Here is a 20,309-nt window from a genome sequence, read left to right as displayed (position 1 = left end):
ATTGCCGTGCTTTTGAGAAATATGTATTTATAATAACACGAAGCGGAGTTTTTCAGCAAATTTTAGAAACAGGAAGCTGAAACAATTCATGGAAGTTGCACAGAAGTTAAACACGCACGTGTAAAAACAAAGCTTTTTAAGTGCACGTGTAAAATAAAGCAGCCAAGCAACTGGAGCTCATTTCAATAAAAATAGTATTAAATTGTATTCAATGAAAGTGAATTGGACCAAAAAATAGTGCTCAAAAAACCCAAGATTTTATTTATGCAATAACATCCATGTCTCAGTTAATTTCAGCTATTAACACATTACAAAAGAGCATTGTATATTGCATTATTTTAATATTGGGAGCAAGCAATATGCATAAACAAGCTGCAATAACACACTTCAGCAACAACACAGTACAGTAACTAACGTTCACAAGGATTGAGTTTCTGAAAGTTCACCTCACACCCACTGCATCAACAACACTGAGCAAACATCCCCATGAATTACATGATTAATGAGTTTAACTGCCTTATTTTATGTTTTCTAATGTCTGTATATTTTATTATTTATTTCTAGTTAGTTTAGCTAGACTTTTGCACAACATATTAATATTAATCTTTGAATATTGCATGATTATTCCTTCTTGCCTTTGTCTTTGCAAACTGCAGAATAACCTTGGTTTGTCCTCTTTTGTTTGCATTTTGATGCAACTCTTGTTGGCAATGCCCACAAAGCACACATGAGACGAGAGCCTTCAGATGGACAAATCAAGCAGCATTTATGATTATCCTGCAATAAAAGCAGATTTCTCTGGAGGTTCTCAGGATGTGTCCGTGCTGTGGCTCGTATCTGACGTGTGCAGACGTGTGGAGAGAGATCGGGACAGAAGAGGAGGATCAGAGCACAGTCAGGATGGACATCGAGCTCTTAGAAGAGCAATACAGCTCCATCAGAGAGAAACAGAGACGACAGACTCAGGTCATCTGCTTCAAGAACGGTGAGAGATCATGTTTGGGTTCATAAGTGAAGTTCAGACTCTAGAATTCATGAAAGAAGCCAGCGAACAGGAAACATTCTCAGAAGGTTCTCTCAAGGTTGTGAACTAACATTGCTTCACTATTGTTTGCTCAAAGTCATGTGTTATTGTATAACCTTCTCAAAAATATTGTTTATGCATCATTCATGCAATGTTTTTCTGAAACATTTTGAAAAGGCATAAGTCCAGAGAACATTCAAAAGTGACGTTCCCTTGTAATGTTTGCAAAATGACAAAATTATAATGTTTTATTATTGTTATTATTTATTTATGTTTTTGAACATTCAGAAAACTAACATCATTAGTAAAATGTATTTTTGTTAGCTTGGGTTAGATATATTTAAAAAACAATAGAAGGTCATGATTAATTGCATAAATGAATAATCATATGGTGAGTTACATGTTTCGTATTTAATATTTAATGCATTTAAATCAGTTGCACTTATTGTTAAATACATAAAAAATCTATATATATATATATATATATATATATATATATATATATATATATATATATATATATATATATATATATATATATATATATATATTAAAGTATTGTCACACATTTTACTCATGGACTAAATATTTGTTAATTTTAAAGAGTTTATATTTTATTATTAAAGTCAATTTATGTATATAGCAAATGTTAAAATCTTAAAACTCAGGGTTATGTACCTAAATAAAAAAATAAAATAAAAGTCATTAAACCTAAATCTAAAAGCATAAATATTTTTGTTACTTTGAATTAAAACAAATTTTGACTAAATTAAAATAAAATATTATTAATTAATTAATAATATATATATATATATATATATATATATATTAACAAAAGTTAAAACTCAAATAGAAAATAAAAACTAATTCAAAATATTAATAAAAATTATAATAGTCTCTCTTTTAGACTAAAATAACAATGCTACAAATAAAAATAGTGAGCATTTCCCCTATTATTATCCTGGGCAGAATTTATTTATTGAAAATTCTTTTTACAAGATACATGAAATATAACAAAGACAACATCAAAGGCAACATGTGACAACTTGCCCACATTGATATTAATGTAAAATATTGTAATCCAGAGTTCAGCTTGAGCTCAGTCTTCATTATATACAGTAGCTAACTCTTGTTCTAACTCTCAGTGTGGTTTATTGTTATTTATTGGACATTATTATAATTATTCATAACTGAGATCTCTGTGACAACTAGCCCCAGTCTGCCTTTCATGCCTTAAACACGTCAGGGAACATTTACAAATGCATGTCATGATTTAGGTTTGTATTGAATCATCTGATGTTGTGTTCATCTACTGCAGCACAAAACAATGAAGAGATAAGTGGCATGAATCTAGTGGACGTGGTTCCTTTAACAAAAGCAGCAGAAACTCTGTCTGAGTCTGACAGCGGTGTGTGGCGCTCACATCTGGAGCTGCACCGCATTAAACACACGCCTGAAGAAACCGAGCACAGAAATAATCACAGGGCAGCGTCTACAGAAGCCTCCAGCTCCAGCTCCGAGTCAGGCTCGAACCCTGGGGAACACCATCAGAAGATCTCCAGGAAGTTCTCAGCTCCAGCGGTTCTCAGTTATCGCTCCGCACCCGCAGGCTCCAGATATTACCCCTTCCCTCAGAGGAAAAGCCTGAGCAGATCAGAGACGGCCAGGAGACTGGGACTCTACGCCTCGCTCTAATGAGGAAATATGAGCCAACAACCAGGAAACACAATCCTAAACAAACCTTCCTCCAGAATACTTCTTCAAAGTCATCTGCTGTTTAATAAAGTTCTCCAAACAGAAGCACAAACATATTATTCATGAAACACTGTAGCGGGACATTAACGTTTTTGAAACGTTACTAGTTGTTTCAGAACGTTCGAAAGTAACGTTTTCGTAACATTAGAAAAACATTCTTAGAACATAACAGAAATTTAGATTTTTAGTTTTGAAATGTTTCTGAAAAGCTTTCTTGCCATGATCAGAATGTTTTTTATAGGTTACAAAAACATTTTTACAATGTTCTATAAGGTTATAAGAATGTTCCATAAGCATTATTTTAAAACTGTTTTGTTCTGACATTCATATCACTTAAAAAAAATATATATATATAATAATTAAATATGAACATTAGCTAAATGTTCATAGAAAAAAAATCATGCAAAATCCATAGGTTATAAAAACATTATGTTTCTCAAACAATTGACATTTTTCAAATTTTCTTGTTGTTTTAAAAAAAATGTTTCTTACAACATTCTACTAACTTTATTTTTACCTGAAATATAATGTCAACCGAATGTTTATTTTAATGTTTTTTAAATGTTACTAGTTGTTTCAGAACGCTTAAGGAAAATTCAAAAGTAACAGGTTATAAAAACGTTGTGGAAACATTGTTTTGAAATGTTTCCCAAACGTTTAAATTCTTCCAGTTTTCTTTTTGTGGTTATGAAATTATTCAGTTAACAAAAATGTTTCTTACAACATTCTAATAACTTTATTTTTACCCAAAATATAATTGTTTGTTTCTAAGAGCGCTGAATGTTACATTTTTCTTGTCATGATTAAAATATTGTTTAAAGGCTACAAAAAACATTTATTACACTGAAAAAAATTATACACATTTTTTAAAGGTAAATAGTTGCAAACAATTTATTTTAGCTACATCTAATAAAAAATAATGTGTTGAAAGTTAGTCAGCTAAATGTTTTTATTTAAATGCAGCTAAAATAAACTGATTGCAACCACTTACCTTAAAAAATAATTAATTTGATTAATAATCGTGACACGTTCACATTCTGAAAATGTCATGCTAAGAAAATTTTCTCTCAACATTATGAGAATGTGTATTAAATATTAATAATATTATAAGAACGTTTCCTAAATAATACTTTAAGAAAGTTTTCTGAACATTATGAGAATGTTTATCAAACACAAATAAGTGCAGAATGTTGTCTGACTGTATATCAGATATTAATAAGGTTATAATAATGTTCTATAAATGTTACTTTAAGAATGTTTTAAGAACCTTTAGTCGAACGTTCCTTGTTTTAATTAACACCAGTAGTGTTCTGTAGTGACCAAAATGAGCTGAAAACTAAATCAACAGAGAAGCGTGTGTTTGATTATTGATTGATATTCATGCAGACTGTAAACAAAAGCTCATGCATTTACTTGAAAACATGTGTATATTGTTATACATTGATTTGCATTGATTTAAAACAAATCAATCTTGACATTACAGGAGAAACATAATTAATGAATCAATAGACAGTGTTTGCATCATGTAACCAATTGTTTCTTTTGCGTAGTTTGCACTAATTGTCAGATCAATATTTGATGTACACTTTGAAAAAAGACTGTAGTTGTAAATAAAATAATTATTATTGTTTTATAAGAAAATTTCAGTCTTTCAACATCAACTTTTCTTGTTTAATTCAATGTGTTACTTGCCATTTATTTATAATTTGTGATATTCATTAGCAATTTATGAGTAAAACATTTTTCAAATCTGTTTAATTTAGGTAACAGTGATCTCTCTGTATATATATATATTTGTGTTGTGGACCAGATCAAAATAAATAAATAAATAAATAAAATAAAATTTAATTAAATTAATTTTTCATTGGAATAGTACATGCTTCAAAATTATTAATCTAGAACAAAATATAATTTTCTTTCTAATTCTTTCTAATAAACTTAATAAATAGACAATAGACTTTAAGTAAAAATAGTTGTTGTTTTTATTTGGAGCAAACATCATAAAAATAATCAATACCACAAAAATCTAATCCATCTAATAATTTTTTTACTTGGGTATATACCTAATTAGTCAAGTTAGTTTTGTGAAATCTGGGGAACAAGCACTTCTACTAACTTTGTGACTAGCTTTTTAAATAAACACAATTTTAATTAATTATAAAAAATATAACTTTTTATATTTTAAACAAGTTCTATTTCATACATATAGAATACAGACATTTAATAAACTGTGTAATACGTCAAACATCTAATCCCCAGTCCAGTAGGAGGTGCTAAAGGCACAAAAAAATAAAAAATAAAATAAAATCACAAGACGTGTGCAACCGGAAGTGACCTCAAGATTCAGGAAGAAAACAAAAACAACATCACGTGTTCGCAGCGCAGAGTCGGTAAGACGTATTTAACTTTTAACACTATATTTAAACACAGCGCAGGAGTCTCACATTAACAACACACACACACACACACACATGTAGAAATAAATCTAATAAAGAGTCTGAGTTGTTATCTGAAGCGTTGTTTTTAATGATCTACGCCGGATTTTCAGGGGATTTCCACTCAAGAGTGTTCGGGTTTCGCTTTCGCTTCTTCTTCTTCAGGTCTGTGGAGGTCTAGAGATGGAGGAGAAGCACATGCAGTCAGTGCTGATCTCTCTGCTGAGGCAGGATAAAGTCCAGCTGTGGACAGAGCCCTTCATCTCTGACCAGCAGAAGATCATCGTGAGTGTAGCACCTACAGCTGTATCTCATTGTGCCTTTGTTACATGTGTTACAATTATAATAAAGAGTGTTACTTAGTTACAATCCAAACCCTAACCGTATAGTGCGTGCATGCAGTTAATTCATGTTATTCAGTACCTTAAAATAAATTGTAACTTGTTTTGTTATTTAGTTAACCATGTACTCCCCAGCACTGGCTGTTAATGTGTTTACTCTACTCCGTGTGTTCAGGAACTGGCTCAGAAGTACGTGTCAGTCACTGAGTTCACTCTGGAGGAGGTGATCTCGACTCTGGAGAGCATCCGAGCAGACGCCAGCAGGAAAGATGAAGGGAACAAAGAGTTTAAAGAGACCGCAGTGGCCTCGCTGGAGCTGCACCTGCCCAAAAGAGAAGGAGAGGTACTGATGCATTCACTTTACACAGAGGACTCAGTCATTTGACCTGGGTTTTGTTGATTATTCTGTTTGTTTGTTTTTAGAATAAGAAAAGGAAAGGTCATTTAAAAGCCAAACTGGACATCACCGTAAAAGAGCTGAAGAAACAGTAAGTAAAAAAAAAAACAGTTAATTTCTAGAAGTTTCTGCCATGTAATAGAATCATTAAAAATGTAACTGCAACTTTTTATCCCACAGAATTTTTTTTTTTTGTCACATTTTTCACACTTTAAGTGCAATTCTGACTTTTTGTCACACATTCTGAGTTGAAAGTGCACAGTTTTGACTTTTTCTCGCGATTCTGATATTTTATCTGATATAAACTTGCAATTACGCAAAACATTCCAGAAATTTTGGAAACTTTTTCCAGAACTTTTTTAAATATTCAAAGGATTTTTGGAATGTTTATGGAAATTTTCCACCCCTTTGCAACCCTAAATTTGACACATAAAATTGCAATTACCTTTTTACATTTTTATTCCATGACGGAAACAAGATGCAACGGAATAGTGAGTTTTAAATGCAAAAATCTATTTTTTTTTTTTTTTACTGAGTGGCAGAAACTAAAAAAGTCCAAATTATGAGATAAAGGCGTTTTTTGCTGAAATTGTCTCCTATACATTTCTCAACTCATTTAAATGATTTTTCAGTCCTTTGTGTTTGATTGTAAACTTACTCTGCTTTAAAGGATCAGCGAGGAGTATGGACTCAAACACTTTAATCTGATTTTAACGGGAAAAACACTGTCTCCAGGTAAACCACTGATGGTAATATTTCCACCTTTATTCATTAATCTCTGCACGATGTGACGTGATCCGTGTCTGTTTAAGGGAAAAGGCTTGATGAACAGAATGTGAAGAACAACAGTAAGATCATGGTGCTGGTTGTGTCCTCGGAGCAGGAGAAGAGCGAGATGCGAGAGGAAGAGGAGAAGAAGCGCCAGCAGGATGAAGGATTTCAGAGAACGCAGAAGGGTTTCCAGCTCCTGTCTGAGAGAGGTGACCCTTCAGTAGACCCTCCAATTCTCATCATTATGTGAGCGTAGAGCTCAATGCAATATATAAAGAAATAAAAAGTCACCTTTTTATTTGTAATCCTGTACAATTCGTCATTTAACTGCAAAATAATCAGAAAAAAAGCAATGCACCATTTAAAGTTAGTCTGATAAAGAAACATGCATGAATTAAGAAATAAAGTGCAGAATGTAAAATAAGATGCAAAAACAACTCCTGCACAACTAATGCATGCACTTATCATGCTATTGCTTTTCAAGCTAATATAAGAAAAATCTAATTAATAATAAAGATACAGTATAAAATAAAAAGCTGAATTAAAATTTCAAATATTACATTTCAGTAAATAAATAGAATATTTTCAATTTTGTTATATTTCTTTATGCAATGCAACTTTATTTTCATGAACATTTAATATATTTAATTGTTTGTACAGAAATCATAAAGGTGCAGAAACAAAAATGCTTTAATTCTAGACAATAAAATACAACTTAAATAAATAAATGTAAAAAAATCCAGTAAATAAAAAATAGTTTTAAAATAAAACTTTTTTTTTTTCATAAAATTTGCTATTTTAAAAATAAAATAAAATAAATGTGTTTAAAATTCAATCCAATAAATAAATAAATGTTTTAAAATCCATTAAAAAAATATATAAAATGAATTTTTTTTTTTTTTTTAAATTAAGGTATTTTTAAAACTTTTTCTTTTGAACATTAACTTTTTTTATTTATATATTTTCTTTATTTATTTTTTCCACACACAGAGAGAGACAGAGAAAGAGAGAGAGAGAAAGCTGCTTATCATGCTCTTTAATGATCAAATACGACTAAAGTTATATCAAAATGGCCAGTATTCGCATAAAAATATCAGCTGGATTTGTGCATCAGATCTTAAAGTGACAGCAGTCTGATAATATACCTGCTGTCGTCTTTGTCATTAATGATAACAACAAAAGAAAAGAGAGAATCAATCTCTCAGCTCTCGACTGAATCACGCTTGTAACTTTAATAAAGAGAGAAGTATGTTTAATTCATACAGTAAAGCCAGTGCAGGGTTTTATTTTACATTTGATTATTAGTTTTGTGAACTTGTTTAACCAAACCTAGCTTCACACTTTATTTAATTTTTATCTTCGTCCTTGTCATTTTCTTCTGTATTTTTGACAAACCTGTCTGAAGTCACATATAAGTGTTGTATCTTATTCAGACGGGAGTGAAGATCCGGCCTCCACCCCGTATTTAGAGATCGCCGATCAGAAAGGAAATCCTCTGCAGATCCCTGACAGCGAGAGGAAGGTGAATCCCATCGTCTTCATGTTACTGTAGATGTGTCATCTTCTGAGTCTGACCTGTTCTCTTGTAGCATTGCTTCAGCAGAAGATTATGAGTTAGTGTTGCTTGCGTTGATGTCTGATGTCTTGTATCGATCAGGCTCTGATCCAGGCGATGGGTTTCCATGAGAAAGGTCGAGCTCTGATGAAGAAGAGGAACCACAGCGCCGCTCTGACTCACCTGCTGGAGGCCGACGAACAGTTCAAGTACCTCTCATTTAATACCACTCCTTTGATTCTAATAGAAAACACTGCCTTTAAATTCTTATAAAATACAATGCCTTTCATTCCTATGGAATACAACTCATTTGATTCTTATAGAATATGACTCATTTGATTCTTCTAGAATACGACTCATTTGATTCTAATAGAATACGACTCATTTGATTCTTCTAGAATACGACTCATTTGATTCTTCTAGAATACGACTCATTTGATTCTTCTAGAATACGACTCATTTGATTCTTCTAGAATACGACTCATTTGATTCTTCTAGAATACGACTCATTTGATTCTTCTAGAATACGACTCATTTGATTCTAATAGATTATGACTCATTTGATTCTAATAGAATACGACTCATTTGATTCTTATAGATTATGACTCATTTGATTCTAATAGAATTCGACTAATTTGATTCTAATAGACCATGATTGATTTGATTGGTTTAAGAGTTGAGGAGTGTCCATGCAGTGCTTCATTGAATCCTAATGTGTGTTATGTGTGTGTTGTGCAGTAAGTGTAACTCTGCGCTGCTGAGGACGGTGGATAACTACGCTGTCCTGCAGCTGGATGTGGTTTGGTGTTATCAGGCTCTGCAGCAGCTCGAGTGTCTGAACGATGCCAGACAGCGTCTGGAACGAGCCGAGGACTGCTTCCAGAGATGCTACGGAGAGCATCAGAGCCGTCTGCAGCAGATCAAGGTCTGAGCAACACCTCCAGCATCTGAACGCTGAGCTTCACACACACACACACACACATGTGTTTACAGAGCGTGTCATGTGTTTCTGGCTCTCAGGGTCACACCGGAGGAGAGGACGTTCTCTTTCTGAGGCTCCATCTGCTCCAGAGTCTGCTGGCCTACCATGATGGCAACAAGAACCAAGCGTTATACAAGCTCAGTAAGGTAAATGTGTACATTTGTAATTATTCTGGATCAATTACTGTACTTATTTACTTGGATTATCAAACTTATAAGAGAAGCCAGTGCTAGTTCTGCAGATTGAGCTTCATCCCTCTGATCTGAATCTTTGATTCTGTTCAGCAAAAAGACTCTGTGAGAGTTTGAGAATTCGGAGTGAATCTTTGAATCTTTTGCCTAAACACATTTGTTCATGAAATCAAACCCCCATCACATGTACGTTCATATTAATGCAATAATAATAATAATAATAATAATAATAATAATAATCAGTATTAATAAAAATGAACAAATAAAAAAATTTCATTTTAGTAAATAAAAAATTTACAAAACAAAAAAGTATTTTTTTAAGCTTTTATTGGAAGCATTTATTTACTTATGCATTTAAACTTTATTTTCATGAGCTTTGAATATATTTAATTGTTCATAAAAAAATCATAAAGGTGTATAATCAAAATACAAAATAAATAAATAAATTTAGAAATCCAATAAATAAACAATAGATATAATATAAAAATAAATAAATAAAAATGTAATCCAATAAATGAAAAGTAGATATAAAACATAAATGCATTTAATATTTTTCGTAAAATGAGCTATTTTCAAAATAAAATAACTAAATAAATACATTGAAAAATTTTACCAATAAATAAATCTATTTTAAAATCCAATAAATAAAAATATAAGATAAAATGAAAATATTGTGTTTCATAAAGAAAAATTAAGGGATTTTTAAAAACTTTTTTTAGCATTGCAGCATGATTCTTCTAGATATTAATCGTTTGATTCTTCTAAAGCAGTGGTTCCCAGTCCTGGTCCCATTTATTATGTCTCCCAATTCAGACACACCTGATTCAGCTCATCAGGTCATTAGTGAAGACTCCAAAACGTGTGAGCCAGATAAGAGAGACACCAAAAACGTGCAGTTCTGGGGGTTCTCCAGGACCAGGACTGGGAACCACTGTTCTAGACTATGACTCATTTGATTCTTGTAGAATCTCATTTGATTCATTTGATTCTTGTAGAATCTCATTTGATTCGTTTGATTCTTGTAGAATCTCATTTGATTCGTTTGATTCTTGTAGAATATGACTCGTTTGATTCTCTAGAATATGACTCGTTTGACTTTTTTTAGATATGACTTGTTTGATTGTAGAATCTGACTCATCTGATTCTTCTAGATATGACTGGTCTGACTCATCTAGAGATGACTCGTTTGATTCTTGTAGAATCTGACTCGTTTGATTCTTGTAGAATCTGACTCGTTTGATTCTTGTAGAATCTGACTCGTTTGATTCTTGTAGAATCTGACTCGTTTGATTCTTGTAGAATCTGACTCGTTTGATTCTTGTAGAATCTGACTGGTCTGACTCATCTAGAGATGACTCGTTTGATTCTTGTAGAATCTGACTCGTTTGATTCTTGTAGAATCTGACTCGTTTGATTATTCTCGATATGACTGGTCTGATTCTTCTAGAGGTGACTCGTTTGATTCTTGTAGAATTTGACTCGTCTGATTCTTCTAGAGATGACTCGTCTGATTCTTGTAGATTATGACTCGTATGATTCTTCTAGATTATGACTCGTTTGATTCTTCTAGGATCTGACTCATCTGATTCTTGTAGAATCTGACTCGTCTGATTCTTGTAAATTATGACTCGTCTGATTCTTCTAGATATGACTCGTCTGATTCTTCTAGATATGACTTGTCTGATTCTTCTAGAGATGACTCGTCTGATTCTTCTAGATTATGACTCTTCTGATTCTTGTAGAATCTGACTCATCTGTGTGTTGGTCAGGTGGAGGAGCTGCTCGGTCAGCTGTGTCTGGACCCTGATAAGATGCTCCAGCTGATGACTCTGGGTTTCTCGGAGCAGGAGGCTCGTCTGGGTCTGAGAGCCTGTCGAGGAGACGTGAATGAAGCGGAGCAGCTCATCTCGCAGAGGAAGAAGGTGCTGCAGCACAAACATATTCATAAAACAGCACAGCCTTTCCTCACATGAGTTAAACATGAGCGGATCTCTCATCAGGAGAAGAAGGAGCTGAAGGAGCGTGAGCAGGAGAAGAGGAGACGCCGTCTGATGGACATCAACACACTGGTGGAGCTGGGCTTCAGTAAGAGAGAGGCCGCCAGAGCCCTCCATCAGGCCAGAGGAGACCTGGACAAGGCCTACGGGGTAAAAACTATGTATAGAACTATGATAGTGTCAAGAAAAACACCTAGGATTCAAATAAAATAAAATGCATTCAAACACACACATACATTTACTGAGTGAACCGAACAAACAGACATAATAGAAGAGCAACATACAGAAAAAAACAACTTATCAGTTAAAACATTTTACAAAAGAAAAAAGTAAAAAAAAAAAGTTATTCTCGATTATGACTCATCTGATTCTTCTAGATTATGACTCATCTGTTGAGACTTGATGATGTTTGTGATGTTGTTGTGCAGGTTCTGCTGGACAGAGCTGAAGCTCAGGGTTCACAGCACGGACAGACTAACCTGGATCAGGTGTGTTCCCCTGTGTATTTATTCATGAACACAATGTGTGATAATGCTGATGCTGGATAATACTGCTGATGCTGATGATTTTAATGCTGGTGCTGATGATTTTGATGCTGATGATTTTAATGCTGATGCTGATGATTTTGATGCTGATGATTTTAATGCTGATGCTGATGATTTTGATGCTGATGATTTTAATGCTGATGCTTGATGATTTTGGTGCTGATGATTTTGCTGATGCTGACGCTGATGATGCTGATGATTTTGATGCTGATGCTGATGATTCTGATGCTGATGATTCTGATGATTTTGATGCTGATGCTGATGATTTTGATGCTGACGCTGATGCTGATGATTTTGATGCTGATGATTTTGGTGCTGATGATTTTGATGCTGATGATTTTGATGGTGCTGATGCTGACGCTGATGATGCTGATGATTTTGATGCTGATGCTGATGATTCTGATGATTTTGATGCTGATGCTGATTATTTTGATGCTGATGATTTTGATGCTGACGCGGATGATGCTGATAATTTTGATGCTGACGCTGATGCTGATGATTTTGGTGCTGATGATTTTGGTGTTGATGCTGATGATTTTGATGCTGCTGATGATTTCGATGCTGATGATTTTGATGCTGATCATGCTGATTCTGATGCTGATGATTTTGATGCTGATGATGCGGATTCTGATGCTTATGATGCGGATTCTGATGATGCTGATGATTTTGATGCTGATGCTTATGATTTTGATGCTGATGATGCTGATTTTGATGCTGATGATGTGTGTTTGAGCAGCTGCTGGCGCTGGGCTTTCAGGAGGACATGGCCAACTCAGCGCTGAGGATCATGGGAGATGATCTGGCTCAGGCCACACAGATGCTGCTGGATAACCAGGGTGTGGTTCCTCCGGACCTGCTGTCTCCATCACCTCCATCCTCCTCCTCAGAGGAGCCCAGCACCTCCTCCGACTCCACCGGTGAGGCCTCAATCACAACAGACACATAGATGAGCATCTTACTGAAAAATCAGCTGTTCTGGGTTTTACATTAGAAAAAATAGAGATTTTTATTTATTTATTTAAAATAAATTAAAAATGTATATATATGCATATTTAAGATATTGTCTGTAAAGTTGCTTGTAAAAAGCATACAAATAAACTTGAATTGACTTGAAAATTATTATAAAAAACACAAAAAAGCTAAATATAATCTTTTTAAATGCATATTAATAATGCTTCTATTTATTAGACTGTGGTATCAAATGTTCACACGTTACAGTTTAATATTTCTAAGATGATATTGCATTCTATGACTGTGATGTTCTTTTAATTATTATTATCGTTATTATATTATCTTTTTGTACATGTATACTAAGCTTTGGCAATATTGTATCATTTACAGTCATGCCAATAAAGCGATTTTAAATCGAATTAAATAAAAATGGATTCATATGTATACATTACTACCCCCAAACAATAATTCATGATTAATAATGTTAAATCCATAAAGATTTAAAAAAAAAAAAAAAGTAATGACAATAAATGTAAACTTTAAAAATGTATTGAATATGTGTTATTGTATATGTATTATTTATTAATAATTAAGATTTATTAAAAGTAATTTTATGCATTTATTTAAGTCGTTAATTATTTGTATTACCTAATTTTAGTTTCATGTAATGAAATGTTGATGAGTGAGAGCTGCTGATGTTATGTGTGTGTGTGTGTGTGTGTGTGTGTGTGTGTGTGTGCGTGCGTGCGTGCGTGCGTGCGTGTGCATGTGTGTGTGTGTGTGTGTCCAGCTTCAGCTCGCAGTCGTCTGGACGAGGATCTGGTGAACGAGGTTCTGGAGGACATCCCCAGACACGAGGAGGATTATCTGGACCTGACTCTGGACGAGGAGAAGGAGCTGATGGTGCAGATCAGATCCCGTCTGGAGAAGCAGAGCTCGTCCTCCGGATGAACCCAAGAGAATAGCACTCCATCACACCAGAATAATAGTATCCCTAATATTTAGAAGATTGATCGTATGTCAAAGAACCATTGATTTCTCTTTATGTCCCGATTCGCTGAAGGGAAGGTGTTTGTTTGGTTTGAAGGTGATTCTACACTAATTTAAAGATCCGTTCGGTTTTATTTCTTTCAGTTTGATTCTGATTCTTTTGTTCTGGTTTATAATGTTCAGCTTCAGATGTTTGTTCAACATGCAATAAAGATTCACTCGTGAACATTGAACGTCTGCACGTTTTTATTCTCACTACAGAAAAAGTTGTTTATAAGCATTTAACTGTGAAATTAAAAAGTAAATCTACTAAAAAAATTTTTATCTCTCTCTATGTATATATATATATATATATATATATATATATATATATATATATATATATATATATATTATATATATATATATATATAATGTATATGTGTGTTATAATTTTTTATTTGATATTTGTTGATTAAAAATGAACAAGTGAAGGTTGAAGAGTGATGCAAAATTGAATTTTTATATTTCTGAAGAAATTAATCTCTTCTGTTCACCAAGGTTGTATTTATTTAATCAAAAATACAGCAAAAAAATAGTGAAATATTATTGTAATGTAAATCATCTGTTTTCTGTGTGAATCTGTGTTAAATTGTAATTTATTTCTGTGATGCTCCGCTGTATTTTCAGCATCATTCCTCCAGTCTTCAGTGTCATATGATCTTCAGAAATCAGAATAATATGATGATTTACTGCTCAAGAAACATTTCTGATTATTATCAGTGTTGAACACAGTTCTGCTGCTCAATATTTTTGTGGAAAATGTGATGCATTTTATTCTTCAGGATTCACAGATGAATGCAAAGTTCAAAAGAACAGCTTTTATTTGAAATAGAAATCTTTTCTAACACCAGAAATGTCTTTACCGTCACTTTTGATCAATTTAAAGTATTTCCTGATTTATTTAAATGACTGAACCCAAGAGTAAATGTGATGTGATGAAGTCCAGAGCAGACACAGAGACTCTTGTGATAAAATACCATCTTGATTGTGATTCTGAGTTTATTTTACATGTTGAGAGAGAAACGGATGCTGGAGGGTTTAGAAGTAGTTGACGATCCTGCGGATGGACTGGATGTTGGGATTCTGCGCCTGCCACTCGTTATGACTGCAGTAATTACCTCGCTCCACGATGTACATGCGTCCGCGGAAGTTGGGCTCTTCATACATCACCCATCTGAAGACCAGACAGAGACCAGATCAGACTCAGACAACACAGAGAAGGAGCACTTCTGAGAAAACCGAATAAATCCTCTATGGGTCAATATCTGTCTGAGATACAACTATCTGAGAATCTGGAATCTGAGGGAGCAAAAAAACCTAAATACTGAGAAAATCATCTTTAAAGTTGTTCAGATGAAGTTCTTAGCAATGCATATTACTAATCAAACATTACGTTTTTATATATTTACAGTAGGAGATTTACTAAATATCTTCATGAACATGATCTTTACTTTTAAAGATACTTTTGAAAGATTTAGAATTTTGACCCATACAATGTATTTTTGGCTATTGCTACAAATAGACCCGAGACTTAATACGAAGTCTAAAAAGATACTAATAAAAATGGGAAAAAGCAATATAAAAGAGAAACAAAAAACAAAATAAAATGATAAAATATGTATTAATGAAAATTTAAACTTCTAAAAAAAAAAAAAAAAGCACTAAAAATGGAAAATAAAGCTAAATAGAAATATCTAAAAAAGGAAAAGCCTAAAAAATAAAAATGGAAATATAGCTGAAATAAAATATTAATATTAGATGAAAAACAAACATAAAAAAAATTCAACAATAATTTGAAAAATTGCTTTGGCAACTAACTGAAATAAAAATTTAAGTTCTAAAATAATAATAAAATATACAATAATACAACAGATAAATAGAGATGACAGTAACAATGCCAAAATAACAAACTAAAACTAAAGACAAATGTTGGAAATTTAAATAAAGTAATATAATAAATATTAGATGAAAAAAAATTACTTCAAAAACTAAATGTGGAATACGTTTATTAAGTGTTAAATAAAAATAAAAATAAATAAAAAATGTTTTAATAAAATGTAAAAATATTAAGTTCTAATAAAATCTTATTGAAATTTAAATTAACTGAAAACTAAAAAAATAAGCTAAATTAAAAATATATATAACAGTAAATAAGTAACACTAAAATAACTAACAGAACAGACGCTGCACTTTAAACTCTTTTAAGCGAATGGTCAAATCTGTCCTGTTTTAATACAGCGGTCAAAGCTGTGTGTGCTGATCTCTGAACAGTAATGGTAGGGTGTGAATATATCTGAACAGTAACTCTATAATAAGAGTGAACTCACGCTCCGTCTCCGAACACTCGCACAGAGTTCACACAGTTGGTGTTGAAGCCTCGGCTCTGGAGGAAGGGACAGTCGTCACACAGATCCATGCACTGACCGGTGTAGTTACATCCCTCGAACAGCTGCATGCGGTAGTGCTCGCCGTGCTGCAGGAGAACACATCCAGACCCTTGATAGTGTGCGAGACACGCAACTTCTGCAGCATGCACTCGATGCACAGAACAAGCATCCACAGAGAACCGTCTCTTTCTCAGCTTTTTACTATCTGAAGAACCTGCTTTCACCACAAAGAAGCTTTGGTGGAAGTGAAAGGTTCTTCAGATGTTCTTTACGGAACCATTTAGACACAAAAAGGTTTACATGACTGATCTGAAGTCTCCTGACAGAAATGTGATGCTTTTTCTCAGAGAGACATTGTTTAAATATGTATCATCATATTGTATCATTTTAGAAATATATATATTTTTTTTAATTGCCATGAAATTTTCCATTCTCAATCTCAGCCTCAGAGAATGCAAAATTTCATGACAATTAAAAAAAAAAAAATTTCTACAAATTATTTTTGTATTTCTAAAATGAAATGCATAGGCAACAATAGAGCATATTGAATGATATAAAAAATCAGATAATACATCACAAAAATAAAAAAGTTACCTAAAATAAAAAATAAAAAAAATAACTGAAAATTTAAAAAAATAATAAAATAACTAGTTTCCCATGTTTTATAAACTAGTTTAATTTAACCTACTAAAATAATTAAAAAAATAAATTAATAAAATAATAAAAAATCTTACAATAGACATAGACTTAAAAAAACGACTAAAATGACGAAAACACAACTAAAAGACTAAATTCTTAACTAAAATTAAAATGAAAATTCTTTAAAAAAATTAAAGAAATAAAACTAAAAATCAAAATGAAATGAAAATGAAAATATTAAAATATGTATATTTTTTGCAAAACCTTCAATAGTGCTTCAGTGATGCTCAAATATTCCTGCTAATTATTTTCCATGGTAATAAAATATAACGAGGTCATCAAGTGACGACGTTTATCGTTGTATAATGCAAGAAAATGCATATTGCATAAAAAAAAAAATTGTACATTTTTTAAATAAAAATAATTTATAAATCATAGTGTTAAAGTATGAAGTTTTAATGCACCAATTTATTAGATTTTTATTTTTTTATTTTTTTGCAAATAAAACAAAGATTATTGAAATATGTTCTACATTTTGGTTTCTGTACTTCAAAAAAAAGTGCGGATGGGTCTGCAGGAGCCCATGTGATTTTGTGTGTGTGTGTGTGTGTGTGTGTGTCTCTCTCTCACCATGCGGACGGGTCTGCAGGAGCCCATGCGATCATGTGTGTGTGTGTGTGTGATCTGTGTGTGTGTGATCTGTGTGTGTGTGTGTCTCTCACCATGCGGACGGGTCTGCAGGAGCCCATGTGGTCGTTGTGTGAGTTCCAGCGCTGAAACTCGGGGTACTCTCCTCGCTCCAGGACGTACTGCTGACCCTTGAAGTCCGGATGATCGAAGCAGATCCAGGCGCCGCTCTCCACACGGATGGAGTTCACTCGGTTCATGAAGCCTCGGTCCTGGAAGTTATCACAGTCTCCGAAGACCTCGAGCCGGCGGCCGGTGAAGCAGCGGCCCTCGTAAAACACGATCTGAGGAGCAGAGAAGAAGAGCTCAGACTCTCAAACCAAGACAGGCTTCTTCTGAAGAACACGCCATCAGAAATCTGCACAATAAACTAAACCAGAAAATCCACTCGGAAGAAACTCTCCAAGCCAAGGTTATTACTGTTAAAATCATTCAAACATTACTTGAACATAAATAAACATCAACATCAATATAAAAATATATATTTACACAAAATACCAAAGGTAACATTTCTCTTTTTTATTTCATTTAAATTCAAGTATCAGTGTAAACAAAGACTAAATAGATAATAATAAATACATAATAAATAAATAAAAATGATTAAAACTGTACAAATTGGCACAACTTTAAGTAAGTGGCAAAGCAAACTAAATTTAAATAAAAATTACTAATATTATAGACTATGAATAATGCATAAAAATGAATAAAAACTATATAGAAACATTTAAAATAAATAAATATATAAACTAAAATTACAATATTGAACTGTAAAAATGAGAGAAACTCTCCAAGCCAAGGTTATTACCTTTAACTTAAACTAAAGTCATTAAAATATTACTTAAAATTAAATAAACATTAACTGAAAAGAAATATATTTTAATACTATTTTTTTTATATTTCAGAATAACAAAAAATAATAATAATAAAATACAAACATAAAAATAATGAATTATATATATATATATATATATATATATATAACTAATAAAAATTACAAAATTATTTAGTATTAGAAAATGACAAAAGCTAACTAAAATTAAACTTTAACTCAAGTTGAATTAAAACTACTGTCAAACTGTAAATGTAAAATAAAAACAATGACAGTATTTCTCCAAACCAGAGCTATTATTGTTAACTGAAACCATACAAACCTTAAAATAAATAAAATAAAAACATAATAAAATGTAAAAATTATATATAAAAAAATTATAATTTAAGTATTACAATAAACTAACATTAAATGGGAAACTAAATAATTAAAAGGAATAAACTAAAACTAATAAATAAAAATAAGTAAAATTTACACAGAAATAAAAGCAAAAAAATATATAAATGGCAAAAAAACAACATCAAAAAACTACATTTAAAATAAAAACAAAAATATATATATACGTATATATATAAAATAAAATCTAATTCAAAATATGAACAAATAATATAATGAAGCTCAGTGAGAGTAAAATAAGTCTGTTTGTGTTCGTGTGTCTACAGGTCTGAAAGGTCAAGGGTCAGGGTTTGACGAAGCTGTCCCAAACTCTCTCAAACACTCTTACCTTTCCAGAATACTGCGACATCTCCCCTGGATAGTGTCCAAACTCAGCACACGCACCGAAGTGTGAGAGGAAAGTTGGACGGCTCAATATATACGGGCCCCAGGATCTCGCGAGAGCCGCGGCACAAAGAAGAGCTTTAGCTTCTGCTGACGCCAAGCTTTCCTCGTCTGCTGATGCTGGGCTTTAAACGCAAAAGATTCTGCTTCGCTCGACTTTGTGTAGAGCACATCAGATCATTCTTCTGCTTTCACACACCAGGATTATTCGTGTTTTATCACGCACACGCTCAAATCTGACATCTGTTCAGAGCACAGATATATTCTCTATTAACATTTCCAACTGATTTTAATTCTGTATTTTAATTTTCGTTTGAATTATTTTTTATCAATTTTATTTTTTACAAATATTTATATAGTTTATTTATTTATTTAAGCTTTAATTAAGGAAATTATTTTAATTTTATTAGTTTATGTATATATATATGTTCTATTTGTATTTTAATTTTAGTTCGTTTTTAAGTTGTAATTAGTTGTTTTTTGTCATTTTTATTAGCTTGCTTAGTTGTTAAAAATATATTTTAGTTTTTTATATTATATATTTTTAATTAGTTTTAGTTAAGGAAATCACCTTAAACTAAATAAAAATGAGAATTGCTGTAGCTGAAATAAAATTAATTTTAATTTTCTAATTAGTTGTAATCAAGTATGTTTTGTTTGTTTTAGTTAATGTTTGAATTTAGTGTCTATTTTTATACTTTCCATTCATTTTTACATTTTAGTAATTTTGTTGTGCTAATTATAATATAATTAATTATAATATACATATCATTTTTATTAATTTTAGTTTTTTTAAGCATTTTATTTCTCAAGCATTGTTTTTCTCAATTTTAAAATAATAATAACCCAGAACTCAATCATACATACAGACTAAAAAAAGAGCTTTTATGAAGAATAAACTGCTTGTTCTTTCAGTAAACGATGAGAGTTATGTATTGCTCTTTCTCACACTCAAGAGTCATGAACACATTTTTAACGATTCATTATTAGACGTGTAATTAGTTTTTAATC

At 32.1% G+C, this 20,309-nt stretch overlaps 3 protein-coding genes across 4 annotated transcripts; 2 read left to right on the top strand and 1 right to left on the bottom strand.

Annotated features, from left to right (window-relative positions):
* Nucleotides 1-639: 639 nt before the first annotated feature.
* LOC113079926 (uncharacterized protein C9orf152-like) lies at nt 640-3,064 on the top strand. Its single transcript, XM_026252157.1, has 2 exons — nt 640-985; nt 2,343-3,064. The coding sequence occupies exons 1-2, from the start codon at nt 814-816 to the stop codon at nt 2,717-2,719; spliced, it is 549 nt and encodes a 182-aa protein (XP_026107942.1). The 5' UTR covers nt 640-813; the 3' UTR covers nt 2,720-3,064.
* Nucleotides 3,065-5,121: 2,057 nt separating this feature from the next.
* LOC113079921 (NEDD8 ultimate buster 1-like) lies at nt 5,122-14,167 on the top strand. Of its 2 annotated transcripts, none has more exons than XM_026252148.1 (15): nt 5,122-5,169; nt 5,380-5,499; nt 5,731-5,898; nt 5,979-6,043; nt 6,623-6,687; nt 6,765-6,932; nt 8,157-8,245; nt 8,381-8,487; nt 9,017-9,203; nt 9,299-9,406; nt 11,221-11,373; nt 11,452-11,598; nt 11,877-11,936; nt 12,730-12,910; nt 13,735-14,167. In XM_026252148.1, exons 2-15 carry the CDS (start codon nt 5,398-5,400, stop codon nt 13,893-13,895), a joined length of 1,761 nt encoding a protein of 586 aa, XP_026107933.1. In that variant the 5' UTR covers nt 5,122-5,169; nt 5,380-5,397; the 3' UTR covers nt 13,896-14,167. The 2 variants fall into 2 exon arrangements, with proteins under 2 accessions (XP_026107933.1, XP_026107934.1); XM_026252149.1 differs by having other exon boundaries at nt 5,123-5,169; nt 5,328-5,499.
* A 774-nt stretch (nt 14,168-14,941) lies between these two features.
* Nucleotides 14,942-19,400, bottom strand: LOC113079924 (gamma-crystallin N-B). The gene is made up of 4 exons (XM_026252153.1): nt 19,243-19,400; nt 17,725-17,973; nt 16,304-16,449; nt 14,942-15,150 (listed from the first exon to the last, which is right to left on the bottom strand). Exons 1-4 carry the CDS (start codon nt 19,261-19,263, stop codon nt 15,015-15,017), a joined length of 552 nt encoding a protein of 183 aa, XP_026107938.1. The 5' UTR covers nt 19,264-19,400; the 3' UTR covers nt 14,942-15,014.
* Between the last annotated feature and the right edge of the window lie 909 nt (nt 19,401-20,309).

Source organism: Carassius auratus, unplaced genomic scaffold, assembly GCF_003368295.1.
Source record: "Carassius auratus strain Wakin unplaced genomic scaffold, ASM336829v1 scaf_tig00029870, whole genome shotgun sequence".
In the NCBI taxonomy this organism is placed as follows: Eukaryota; Metazoa; Chordata; class Actinopteri; order Cypriniformes; family Cyprinidae; genus Carassius; species Carassius auratus.
This window is presented reverse-complemented; position numbering and strand designations above follow the sequence as displayed.

What these genes read in the sequence shown, in the direction of transcription:
- LOC113079924 (XM_026252153.1), bottom strand. Translation starts at nt 19,263, where the DNA reads ATGTCGCAGTATTCTGGAAAG. An exon ending in TGTCGCAGTATTCTGGAAAG is followed by an intron (nt 17,974 to 19,242) that starts GTAAGAGTGTTT and finishes TCTGCTCCTCAG; the next exon opens with ATCGTGTTTTACGAGGGCCG. An exon ending in CCTGCAGACCCGTCCGCATG is followed by an intron (nt 16,450 to 17,724) that starts GTGAGAGACACA and finishes GTTCTCCTGCAG; the next exon opens with CACGGCGAGCACTACCGCAT.
- LOC113079926 (XM_026252157.1), top strand. Translation starts at nt 814, where the DNA reads ATGTGTCCGTGCTGTGGCTCGTATCTGACGTGTGCAGACGTGTGGAGA. An exon ending in GGTCATCTGCTTCAAGAACG is followed by an intron (nt 986 to 2,342) that starts GTGAGAGATCAT and finishes CATCTACTGCAG; the next exon opens with CACAAAACAATGAAGAGATA.
- LOC113079921 (XM_026252148.1), top strand. Translation starts at nt 5,398, where the DNA reads ATGGAGGAGAAGCACATGCAGTCAGTGCTGATCTCTCTGCTGAGGCAG. An exon ending in TCCCTGACAGCGAGAGGAAG is followed by an intron (nt 8,246 to 8,380) that starts GTGAATCCCATC and finishes TGTATCGATCAG; the next exon opens with GCTCTGATCCAGGCGATGGG. An exon ending in GCCGTCTGCAGCAGATCAAG is followed by an intron (nt 9,204 to 9,298) that starts GTCTGAGCAACA and finishes TCTGGCTCTCAG; the next exon opens with GGTCACACCGGAGGAGAGGA.